This window comes from Chiroxiphia lanceolata, chromosome 2 (genome assembly GCF_009829145.1).
Source record: "Chiroxiphia lanceolata isolate bChiLan1 chromosome 2, bChiLan1.pri, whole genome shotgun sequence".
NCBI classification, from domain to species: domain Eukaryota; kingdom Metazoa; phylum Chordata; class Aves; order Passeriformes; family Pipridae; genus Chiroxiphia; species Chiroxiphia lanceolata.
The window spans coordinates 8,865,449-8,878,736 of NC_045638.1; the positions used below are offsets into that span (position 1 = coordinate 8,865,449).

A 13,288-nucleotide genomic window follows, 5' to 3' on the forward strand; every position below is an offset into this window, starting at 1 on the left:
CTAGCAATTTGCCTTCAGTCCCTGAAACAATTTACAAAAAACCTTACCTTTCTGATCTCATTAGTTTGATGGTCTATAAAAAAACCCAACAAACTCATCCCTCTAATTCTTTCCCCTTTTAACATTATTATTTTATGACATCTCTTTCTTATACCAACTAGTTCTTATATCAGGGTACATAACTGAATTTTGTTGCCCAACATCTTTCTTCTTTCCTTCATGGTTATCTTGCCGAGTAAAGCCACAAAATCCCATATTACCACACTAATCAAGTGAATTATTCTTCCAAGAATACACCAAGTAAATATCTTTGAACATACAACATTTCTTTTTGTATATGTACTTGATATCCTGTGTTAGAATACTGATTTTCTGCTTTTCAACACTGTGATCTGTTACTTTCATAGAATCGTAGAATGGTTGGGATTGGAAGGGACCTTAAAGATCATTCAGTTCCAACCCCCCTGCCCATGGGCAGAACCCCTTTCACTAGACCAGGCTGCTCAAAGCCCCATCCAATCTGGCATTGAACATTCACAGGGATGGGACTTCCATAACGTCTCTGGGCAATCTGTTCCATTGTTTCACCACCCTCACAGGAAAGAACTTCCTCCCAATGTCTAATGTAAACCTACTCTCTTTTAGTTTGAATCCGTTCTCCCTTGTCCTGTCACTACATGCTCTTGTAAAGAGTTTCTCTCTGTCTTTCCTGTCATTTCCTTTCAGGTACTGGAAGGCCACAATCAGGTCACCCCAAAGCCATCTCTTTTCCAGGCTAAACAATCCCAATTCTCTCAGCCTTTCCTTACAGGAGAGGTGCTCCACCCCTCTGGACTCCCTCCAACAGGTCAATGTCCTTCCTGTGCTGGGGACCCCAGAGCTGGATGCAGTTCTGCAGGTGGGGTCTCACCAGAGCAGAGTAGAGCAGAGGGAGCAGCATCATCTCCCTCGAGCTGCTGCCCACACTGCTTTTGATGCAACCCAGGATATGATTGACTTTCTGGGCTGCCAGCACACATCGCTGGCTCAAGTCCAGCCTTTCATCCAACAGCACCCCTAAATTCTTCTCAGCAGGGCTGCTCTCCATCTGTTCATCCCCCAGCCTGTGTTGACACCAAGGATAGCCCCAACCCAGCTGCAGCAGCTTGCATTTGGTCTTATTAAACCACATGAGATTCCCATGGGTCCATTTCTCAAGCTTGTCCAGGTCCCTCTGGATAGAATCTTGATCTTCAGGTGTGTCAACTGCACCACTGAGCTTGGTGTCATCTGCAAATTTGTTGAGGCTTCAATTGATCCCTTCATCTATGTCATTAATGAAGATATTAAATAACACTGGTCCCAGTATAGACCCCATAGGGACAAAATTTGTCACTGATGTCCATCTATGATGCTGACTACCTTCTGTCTTCATTCCCCATGCTCAATATTCCAACTGTGAGAAATGAGGAATTGTGCTGGTTTGAAAGTTAACCAGCAGAGGAAACCGAGTCAACTCAAAGAGAGATTACAAGTCAGAATAACAATTTAATAGAATAATACAATAAGTACGACCACACAGACAAGCAACAGGCACTAACCCACAAAGCCCAAATGTACAACCCAGCACCCCGGGGTACAAACAAAGCGGTGCTACCTGGGTCCCCCCTTGAGTCCAAAGCAAAGGGAGAGGGGAAAAACCTGCGGGTGGGAGAGCTGCTGCAGTCCAGCCAAAAGTGGTAATTGTAGTCCGTCCGAGGGTGGTGGTGAACTGCAGTCTGGTTGAGAGCGATGAGCTGATGCCTGGTTGAGAGCGATGAGCTGATGCCTGGTTGAGAGCGATGAGCTGCGGTCCTCCTCTGGATCCCACGAGTGGTAAAAAGGTTCCGAAACTCCAGGTTTATATACTCTCCAGTTCAGGTGGGAATGTTCAGTCCTCCCCTCAGAGCGGGGAATTCCATAAAAGGGTGTTTAGTCCTTCCCTCAGAGCGGGGAGTTCCATAAAAGGGTATGAGGGTGCTCATTCCATAAAAGGATATGAGGGTGCTCAGGAACATCCCCCCCCCACACACCTCGCAGGCCTCTACTGACAACAGTTTCTGGGAAATGGCATGGAGGGCTATAGAATACACAGTTTGGGCTATACCCATTCAGTGATGAATCGGTCCCAGCTGTTCTAACCAGGACATTATCCACCCCTTATTCTATGCCGTCCATGTCATGCCCAAATTAACCCCCTTAAAAACTATGTCTCCTTAAAACTATATACACTTACATATATATATATATATACACAATGAAACATTACAGACCATTCTCACTCAAAATTAGGTCCCCTTGTGGTACACAACATGTCTCCCCATCTTTTTGCATTACCCACCAGGTGGAACCAGGTCCTTGAGCAAAAACAATCCCTCGGATGGGTTTGCCTTTGCTTGAGGTGGGACTAATCCAAACAGTCTTCCCTAACATTCCTCTCATATGCACCACAGGGACTTTATCTCCATCTACAGTATGCAAAAGTTCTGATTGAGCAGGGCCAGCTCGATTGATGGAGCCTCGGGTGTTGACCAACCAGGTGGCCTTTGCTAAATGCAGCTCCCAGTGTTTGAAAGTCTTCCCACACAGTGCCTTCAGGGTGGTTTTCAGCAGTCCGTTGCACCGCTCAACCTTTCCAGCCGCTGGTGCATGGTAGGGGATATGATACACCCACTCAATGCCGTGCTCTTTGGCCCAGGTGTCTACGAGGCCATTCTTGAAATGGGTCCCATTATCAGACTCAATTCTCTCCGGGGTGCCATGTCGCCACAGGACTTGTTTTTCAAGGCCCAGGATGGTATTCCGGGCAGTGGCATGAGGCACAGGGTATGTCTCCAGCCATCCAGTACTTCCTTCTACCATGGTCAGTACATAGTGCTTGCCTTGGCGGGTTTTTGGGGAGCGTGATGTAGTCAACTTGCCAGGCTTCCCCATACCTGTACTTCGACCACCGTCCACCATACCATAGAGGTTTCACCCGCTTGGCCTGCTTGATGGCAGCACATGTCTCACAGTCATGGATGACCTGTGAGACAATGTCCTTGGTTAAGTCCACCCCTCGGTCATGAGCCCATCTGTATGTTGCATCTCTCCCCTGGTGACCGGAGGCATCATGGGCCCATCGAGCCAGAAATAATTCTCCTTTGTGCTGCCAATCCAGATCTACCTGAGAGACTTTAATCCTGGCAGCTCGGTCCGCCTGCTCGTTGTTACGATGCTCCTCAGTAGCCCGTTTCTTGCCTACATGAGCGTCTACGTGACCGACCTTCACACTCAGCTTCTCTACCCGGCCAGCGATGTCCTGCCACATCTCTGCCGCCCAGATGGGTTTCCCTTGGCGCTGCCAGTTGGCCTTTTTCCATCGTTCCAGCCATCCCCACAGAGCATTGGCCACCATCCATGAGTCAGTGTAGAGATAGAGTCTTGGCCACTTCTCTCGTTCGGCTATATCCAAAGCCAACTGAACGGCTCTAAGCTCTGCAAACTGACTTGACCCACCTTGTCCTTCAGTCGCTTCTGCAACTCGCCGTGTGGGACTCCACACGGCTGCCTTCCATTTTCGGTTTGTCCCTACCATGCGACAGGAGCCATCCGTGAAGAGCGCATATCGCCTTTCATCTGCTGGTAGCTTGTCATATGGTGGGGCCTCCTCAGCCCGTGTCACCTGCTCCTCTTCTTCTTCAGAGGATAGTCCAAAACTCTCACCTTCGGGCCAATTGGTGATAATTTCCAGAATCCCAGGGCGATTAGGATTCCCTATCCGGGTTCGCTGCGTGATCAGAGCGATCCATTTACTCCATGTGGCATCGGTGGCGTGATGTGTCGAAGGAACTCTTCCCTTGAACATCCAGCCCAGCACTGGTAGTCGGGGTGCCAGGAGGAGCTGCACTTCGGTGCCGATCACTTCTGAGGCAGCTCGAACTCCTTCATAAGCAGCCAGGATCTCTTTCTCAGTTGGTGTATAGCTGGCTTCAGATCCTTTGTATCCCCGACTCCAGAATCCCAGCGGTCGTCCGCGGGTCTCCCCAGGCACCTTCTGCCAGAGGCTCCAGGAAGGGCCATTCTTCCCGGCTGCAGTGTAGAGCATGTTCTTCACATCCTGTCCTGTCCTTACTGGCCCAAGGGCTACCGCATGGGCAATCTCCTGTTTAATTTGTTCAAAGGCTTGTTGTTGTTCAGGGCCCCACTGGAAATCATTTTTCTTCCGTGTCACAAGGTAGAGAGGGCTTACAATCTGGCTGTACTCGGGGATATGCATCCTCCAAAAGCCCACAGCGCCTAGGAAAGCCTGTGTTTCCTTCTTGCTGGTTGGTGGGGACATGGCTGCTATTTTGTTAATCACCTCTATTGGAATTAGGCGGCGTCCATCTTGCCACTTCACTCCTAGGAACTGAATTTCCTGAGCAGGTCCCTTGACCTTACTCCGTTTAATGGCAAAACCAGCTCTTAGGAGAATCTGGATTATCTTCTCTCCTTTCTCGAAGACTTCCCCCGCTGTGTTCCCCCATACAATGATGTCGTCAATGTACTGTAGATGTTCTGGAGCCTCACCCTTTTCCAGTGCAGTCTGGATCAGTCCATGGCAAATGCTGGGACTGTGTTTCCACCCCTGAGGCAGTCGATTCCAAGTGTACTGCACACCTCTCCAAGTGAAAGCAAATTGTGGTCTGCACTCCACTGCCAAAGGAATGGAGAAAAAGGCATTGGCAATGTCAATGGTGGCGTACCACTTGGCTGCCTTGGACTCCAGCTCGTACTGGAGCTCCAGCATGTCCGGCACAGCAGCACTCAGGGGTGGTGTGACTTCATTGAGTCCACGGTAATCCACTGTCAGCCTCCACTCTCCGCTGGATTTACGCACTGGCCATATAGGGCTATTAAAGGGTGAGCGAGTCTTGCTGACCACCCCCTGGCTCTCCAGGTCACGGATCATCTTATGTATAGGGGTCACAGAGTCTCGGTCGGTGCGGTATTGCCGACGGTGCACTGTTGCTGTGGCTATCGGTACCAACTGTTCTTCAACCTTCAGCAGTCCCACAGCAGAGGGGTCCTCTGAGAGACCAGGCAAGGTGTTCAACTGTCTAATTTCCTCTGTCTCCACAGTAGCTATGCCAAAAGCCCAGCGAAGTCCTTTTGGGTCTTTGAAATACCCACTCCTCAGGTAATCTATGCCAAGGATGCACGGGGCCTCTGGGCCAGTCACGATGGGGTGTCTGTGCCATTCCTTCCCAGTCAAGCTCACTTCAGCTTCCAGTACAGTCAGCTGTTGGGATCCCCCTGTTACCCCAGAAATAGAGATGGATTCTGCCCCTACGTATCTTGATGGCATTAAAGTACATTGTGCGCCGGTGTCCACTAAGGCCTTATATCTTTGTGGCTCTGGTGTGCCAGGCCACCGAATCCACACTGTCCAATAGACTCGATTGTCCCTCTCCTCTACCTGGCTAGAGGCAGGGCACCCCTAATCCCGGTCATGGTACTCGTTGTGCTCTTCTTGTGAGTATGACCTGGAGGTCCCTTCAAGAGGATCAGACGTATCATCATTCCTGTACCGTCTGGAGTCTTGCCCACGAGAGACTGGAGCAACATTTACCCTTGAAGAGTTCCTTGTGGCACTTGTTCCTCTTTTCAGTTCACGTACCCGGGCTGCTAAGGAAGAGGTGGGTTTCCCATCCCACTTCCTCATATCTTCTCCGTGCTCACGGAGGTAAAACCATAGATTGCCACGTGGAGTGTGTTCTCTCTCCTTAGCTGGGGGACGCTGGCTCCTAATAGCAGAGACTCTTGTTTGTCCTGGCGCGATATGGAAGATCCCTTCCTTAATTTCTTCTCTTAGCTTCTGGTGTCCCTCTTCAATCTTCTCTTCCAGGCTTCGGACATGTTCGGCCAGTTTGGTTTCCACAGATGAGACATGGGCTCGTAGTGGGGCGGTGACAGTGTCTTCATAAATCCTGAGTTTACTGACCAACGCGCCCACCTTGTCCTCTCCTTCCCTCCATTGCAGCGTTGCTAAGTAGCGGGAATACATTTCTGGCCCGAGTCGTGCAAACTTTAACCACATCTGGGATGTGCACTGTACAGCATCTGGACTTTTAGGGAATCTTTCATCCTCTGAAAAGATTATCTCCAGTACAGCTAATTCTCTTAAACACCGGATACCTTGTTCCATTGTGTTCCACTGTCCTTGCTGTACGTGGAGGTCCTCCTTACAAAGGTATCTCTCCCTCACACTGGACAACAGTCGCCGCCAGAGGCTGAGAGTTTCCTGCCTCCTTCCAATCCCCTGGTCAATGACTACATCTCGAGACAGGGATCCCAGCTGTCTGGCTTCACTCCCATCTAGGATTGTATCGTTAGCTGCGGCATCCCAGATTCGGAGCAGCCAGGTCAGAATGGACTCATTCGCCTGTCGTGTGAACTCTCTCCGGAGCTCACGTAGCTCACCCAGGGATAGGGACCGAGTGATTATTTCTGGCTCTGTCTCCTCCGGTGGATGTGAAGGTCCTGCCTCTTCATCATCATTTGCTATACGGACTGATTTAGTCTTTGATTTCCTTTTCTGGACAGGGGCGACTGCTATTGGTTTGGGTTGTTCTTCTGGCTCCTCGATGGTTTGTGTGGACACGGTGCCGGTTGATTCATTTCTTTCTCCCTCTGACTCAGCTGTGGTTTGGGTGGACGTGGTACCTGTGGATCTGCTCCTTCTCTCCTCCCCCTGACAGCACTGTACCATGTCAAGTAGTGTCCGGTAGGCAGTGGCCAGGGCCCAGCAGGTTGCTGTGAGCTGGCCATCTCTGGAGCTGCCAGAGCATTTTCCCTTCACCAGTCTTATCATGCTAACAGGATCCTGCAGTTGTTCAGGGGTGAATTTCCAGATCATTGGAGGAGAAAACTTCTCCAAATACTGGCCAATGTCCTCCCACTTCCCATGCCACTCAGCATTATCTGCTCCCAGGGCAGGCGTCCAAACAACCTCCCTAGAAGGCCCTGTTCTGACCCTAAACATGGTGTAGACAGTACAGAGCAGACAAAGCAACACTAACAATAACATTATGCTGTCCTTAACATCAAAAGGGAACTCAATATTTTCATAAACTGTTGTAGCAGGTCTGAAGGGGAAGAAAGAGGTGAGAGGCTGGAAACAACCATTCCCCCCTGTTTCCCCAAAGGGCTGGGTGCGATTTTTAATGAGGCCCCAGAGGTAACAACCCAAACCCGGACAGGCAAACAGGAGTGAATACACATTTACAATGAAACTCATTGCTTCTGATGTTATGATCACATAAATATAGTAAACTAATAAAGCAATTTGGATCCCTCTGCCTGGTTTTAAAAAAAGCATCAAAACAGGCAAATAGTTCCCCATATGTGGAAATATGAACATGCTCAGATACAACATCCACGTGAATGCATCAAACAACATGGTGATCAGGGAGTTTCTATATCCAAATAGACAAATGCTTAAAATGAAATTGTGATTCTGACTTCTCTCCCTCTGCCCCACGTTGGGCGCCAAAATTGTGCTGGTTTGAAAGTTAACCAGCAGAGGAAACCGAGTCAACTCAAAGAGAGATTACAAGTCAGAATAACAATTTAATAGAATAATACAATAAGTACGACCACACAGACAAGCAACAGGCACTAACCCACAAAGCCCAAATGTACAACCCAGCACCCCGGGGTACAAACAAAGCGGTGCTACCTGGGTCCCCCCTTGAGTCCAAAGCAAAGGGAGAGGGGAAAAACCTGCGGGTGGGAGAGCTGCTGCAGTCCAGCCAAAAGTGGTAATTGTAGTCCGTCCGAGGGTGGTGGTGAACTGCAGTCTGGTTGAGAGCGATGAGCTGATGCCTGGTTGAGAGCGATGAGCTGATGCCTGGTTGAGAGCGATGAGCTGCGGTCCTCCTCTGGATCCCACGAGTGGTAAAAAGGTTCCGAAACTCCAGGTTTATATACTCTCCAGTTCAGGTGGGAATGTTCAGTCCTCCCCTCAGAGCGGGGAATTCCATAAAAGGGTGTTTAGTCCTTCCCTCAGAGCGGGGAGTTCCATAAAAGGGTATGAGGGTGCTCATTCCATAAAAGGATATGAGGGTGCTCAGGAACATCCCCCCCCCACACACCTCGCAGGCCTCTACTGACAACAGTTTCTGGGAAATGGCATGGAGGGCTATAGAATACACAGTTTGGGCTATACCCATTCAGTGATGAATCGGTCCCAGCTGTTCTAACCAGGACAGGAATCCCTTTTGTTTTCCCTCTTATCATTGAACAATTTAGTTTAGTATGTCCACTAATAGAGACAATATAAATATAACCCTCTTTTTCCATACTTAGATGTTCAGTTACTATAAAGACAGAAAAAAACCCCAGGGACAGAAACATGGACCGAAATGCTTGGACTCACAATTTTTACATCTCTTTCCTTACAGTGCAGCCTACCCCATCAGTCAGAACACATAGACCTCACTTGTTCTTAACTCTGTTTTGTTAATTTTGAATTACTTGATGCTTACACTTGTGTCTTCATAATGTGAATAGGCTGGCAATGGATTATAACTGATTTTCTGTCATTTTCAGAATACTCTCACTAAGAGCCTAGAATCTGTGATTCTTGCAGCTTTCTTTGGAAAACAAGCGAGGTGCAACCATCATGGAACCGAGAAAAGAGGGAGTGCTAGACAGTGCAGCAAATACAACCACCAGATAAACCTCTTGCCTCGTGTATTCACTGCACACATGCCTTTGTGCTAAGGGGATGTACAACAGTAACAGCAGCACAAAATTACTTACAGGGCTTTAATCTCCAAAGGTATTTATGAAAGCTGCACAACTTACGCAATCTTGGCGCACACCGAGCACTTCCACTGCCCGTCAGTTCCCACGACACGGCAATTACTGCACACTCGAAGCTTGCAGGTTTGGCACAGGTCTCCTCTGTCAAAGATTAAGCCCAGGCTTTTCTGACAGTGAACACAGACCCTGCTGTTTTCCTGTTGACAGTGACGATTTCCTCCTTTCCTTCTCACTTCCAGAAGCTCATTTTTCAATTTCCTAGAAGTAAGAAAAAAAAAACCCTTTTAAATTTGGAGATTCAACTCAATGATCTGTAAGAACTTTTTAACAGACAAACACTTTATGCTAAAAACACAAGACATGAGTAAGTATATTTGCTGTATTTCTGACACACATATGACAAAGGAGAATAAATCTGTCCTCCAGCTCTCAGACACGTAGTCAAGAGGAAAATCTTGTGGTAGATCAGTATAAGTAACCGCAGAGAGTTGAGTCATTCTGGACAACTGGTAAACCATCTTTGCTTGCCCTCCTCAATAATTCAAGCCATACTCAGCCCAACTTGACAGCAGTTCAGAATTGGGACCATCCAGTGCATCCACAGAAGAAGAAAATCTTTCTTGTAAGTAGTGTGCAGTGTAAAGTAATGCTAGTGCCAGTGTAGAGTTAGTTAGGAATGCATATGCAATTCTGCACCAGGTATTCAAAGCCTTAAAGAAAACACAAACCAAAATATCTAAATAGGTAGTAATGTTATGTTGTAATGCAACAATTGAAATAAAAAAAGAGACTGTTTGTTTAAATAATGTAACTTTCAGATCTTACTAGTTCTGCCACTGACTACAGAATAAAAACATTTGCATTTAAGACCTGATTTTGAAGGTTGCAATTTCAGTTGTGTATGAGTTTTGTCTTCAAAAAGAAAATAGTTGTGAGATATAACTACTACATTTGCAACAGTAAAAAAAGGAATTTAAAGGGAAAGAGGCAGGAAAGATAATTAGAGAGGTAGTTTTGGATGGTTATCTTCCCAAAACAGGGACTTAAGCAGGACCCCACCATAACATAAACCTCTCAATGATAGCTATTTGCACCTTAATTTCTGACCTCAACTCCGGAGTTTTCCCTCCCATGCCACAGTTTCTAGCTCTTACCCCTCCCACCCTGAGCACAGAAACATCTAGGTTGGAAGGGAATATTGGAAGTCGGGTAGTCTAAACTCACAAGCCAAAGCAGAGACAACCAGACTGGATTGATCAAGGCTTTGTCCAACTAAATCTTGAGTAACAGAGCAACTCCGAGTAGAGTCTGCAGTGGCTCTGGGCACCTGTTCCATAAGCTAATTCTGTTTTGTTTTGTCTTTAATAATAATAAAAGAAATCCTTCCTAATATCTAACCAGAGTCTCCAACATTTCTTCTTGTTCCCATTACCTCTTCCCCTTTCCCTGTGTACCTCTGAAAAGAGTCTGGCTCCATTTTTTCTATACCATCGCTTTAAGGACTTTATGACAGCAATCACATCTCTCCTTTGCCTACTCTTCTGAAGGTCAAGCAAATCTAGTTCCTTTTACCTCTCCTTCTACACACCATGCCCCAGCCCCAAATCATATTGGTGGCCCTCCGTTGGACATGCTCCAGTATGTCAATGCCCCTCCTGTTCTGGGGAGCCCCAAACTGTAAATTGTATTCCAGATGGGGTCTCACAATTGTTGACTAGAGGGGACAGTCACTAGCCTCAAGTGCTAATGTAGTTGAGGCCAGTGTGTGGCCAAAACTGTTGTGTTCTCTCAACACTTCTCAGCTGAAGATCCATCCACTCAAGCACCAGGCTCCTTGTCCTCCCATCCATCTCAACCTGTTCAATAAACAAGCTACAGGTTCCCTGCTCTCTCCAGGCTCTTTCCTGACTTCTTCCTGCAACTCCCCACCCCCTAATCCCTTTTATCTTAAGCTGCTCCATCCTCCTCTCCAGAGTCCCAGCTCAGCTGCTGATACGTTCTGTCAGTTTTAGGTGCCTGGGTATTGCTGTGTCCCCATTACTCCACTTTCTTTCATGCCCACCATCAGCCAGGAGCTTCCAAAGTCCCTCAGTCACGCAGCACTCCAGCTCGCTGAAATCACAGTCTCTGCATACACATGGATGCTTTAAGGGGGGTTTAAAAAAACCCTGCTACCAGCTTCACCTAAAGGTGATGTCAGAAGAAAAACACACGGAAGATAAAACCAACAAAAGATTACAGGTTGCAGCCCAGTAGAGGAGGCCAGGAACATTGCTTGGGCCACCAGAGAATCAGCTCTAACAGAATTAGGTTATTTGTGGATACACAGCCTTGCTAAAAGTTGGCTTGCATTTTCCTTCCCGCTGGGATCCCCTGAACAACAGCTGCTCTGAAGCCACCTGACCTGTGGATGTTCAGCCTCTGGCAGCTTTTGAAAAAGGGCATGTCCAATCCCTCCAGGTAGCGAACTGCAAATCCTATCAAGTGTTTTCCTCTGCTGACCTCTATCCAAAAGTGATTGTTTCATTCTGCTTTAGACCCTTGTCTCACATCCAATCCAATCCAAACAGCCTTTCTCTTATGCCATAGCCTTCAAAAGTCCAGGTTTCATGAGCTTTCTTGGCACTTTGTTAACTGTTCTCACAGTTTATTGATTGCATCTTACGTCTCCCTACTTCCTGTAGAGATAGATTTGGTTGTAGGCACACGTCCATTTCCTTCTGTCAGTCAGCCAGCTCTAAATGCTGATTAAAAGGTGCCTTGTGCTATAGACACTGCCCACTGTGCTGCATGTTGCCATCGTGCACGGGGAAGGGAGATGCTCACTGCCTTTGCCACCCTCCCCCTCGATCTGACTTCTAAACAAGTTTACCTTCAAACAGCAAAAGTCAATTCATCTACTTCTTCTGGACTGAGAGCTAAAGGTAAAGAAGGCATTGTGCATCTTGGCCTTTTCCACATGCTTTGTCACTAGGCCTTCTGTTCCATTCCTAACCTTCCTCTGGCCTCCTTTTTCTTGCTTACCTTTTCCTCCTGTTTACCTCACCCCAATTAATTTGATTGCAAACCTGGACCACCTTGATCATAGGTCATTCTCTACCTCATCTTTTTCATGGTCTCCCGTCTAAATTGTGACTTTTTAGACAGTACAGATGCCAACCAGTGTTCAACAGAGACAATTGAATTTTCACTTTTTATTCATGTTTGTTAAGATTTGGTGAATCCCATGCCACAGAACCAAAGGGGCACATCCAATTCAGTTCCAGTTTCCTTTGAGACCCGAACATCTGCATGCAGAACGAGAAACTGATCTTTGCCCAAGTGTCAGGGCAACTCAAAAGATGAATATTGTTTATCCTCAAATCTCAAAAGGGTTAAAATATTAAGCAGTAGCAAAAGCTCATTTTTTTTCATAACAGATTTGTTTCCAGTGGCTTATTTTTACTTAAAAGATTTAGATCAATAGTGACCTCTTGCATTTCAGGAACTTCACAGGCAATGTGATGCCATCTTTTTTTGCAATTATCACTGTGTCCTATGGACTGCATCCAGGTGCCTAATGGTGAAACTAAACCTTCACTGACCTCCTTCCATTACAGTCTTTTCCCTCCTCCCTGCAAAATTTTGTGCTTTGTTAGAAGTATTATTGGTCACAAAATCTGTGGTTTAAATAATTCCAGTTTAAAATTACGAAATCTCTATCAGCCCAAACCAATAAACAGAGCATTTTTTTTAAATGGTTGCTTAGAGATCAACATGATAAAAAACTTATCAGTATTCTTTTGACACTAAAAAGGCATCATTCCTACTATCCAGTAGAGGTGACTGCAACAGATTTCCCACTTCTTATGCAACAGACAATCTAAAATTCTTGTCAGGTGACAGCTGATCTGTCAAGAGCATGAATTCTGAGAAGTGTTTGTTTTCTTATTTTTGAATAAAAACTGCCTTTGATGAGTTCCAGGAAATCTAGAGAAAATAAATCAACCCACAGCTTCTCCGCTCCCTTAATCAAATAAAATTAAAAAAATCAAAAAGCAAATAAATAGTGTATGGACAGATACACTGGATATGATCTTTCATTTGAGATTCCCTATATTATTTGTTGAACTGAACTACTGATTGACTGTAACAAATATGCTCAAATCTTAAGAAAATAAAGACTGAACTGTCTCCAGGGCCTGGAAGAGTAGGAGAAAGTGGGTGAGTCATCTGAAAAAATCCATTATCATAACAGCCTCTATACCACCAGAGCCAAGCTGCACTAGTTACCCAGTACTGAAAAGGGATAACAAGTGCAGCCTGTAGCTGCACTGACTTAACAGCTATGTTTATCTCCCAAGGCAGGAACCAGCTGTATTATAAACACCCAATTTCCTTTTGCCATTCTAACATTTGAGCTCTCTGTAATATCAAAGGAATATATTTAAACATGCACTTAGATATTTTTAATCTTCAGTATTAAACAAGAATTAATCTT

At 46.3% G+C, this 13,288-nt stretch overlaps 1 protein-coding gene across 6 annotated transcripts in view; it reads right to left on the minus strand.

Annotated features, from left to right (window-relative positions):
• The window catches only part of SYTL5 (synaptotagmin like 5), a 95,786-nt gene that overhangs the window by 46,401 nt on the left and 36,097 nt on the right, over positions 1-13,288 (minus strand). For all 6 annotated transcript variants that reach the window (XM_032679988.1, XM_032679987.1, XM_032679984.1 and 3 more), the window contains exon 3: positions 8,851-9,066. In XM_032679988.1, coding sequence (XP_032535879.1) covers positions 8,851-9,066 — 216 coding nt within the window. The remainder of the gene's footprint in view (positions 1-8,850; positions 9,067-13,288) is intronic.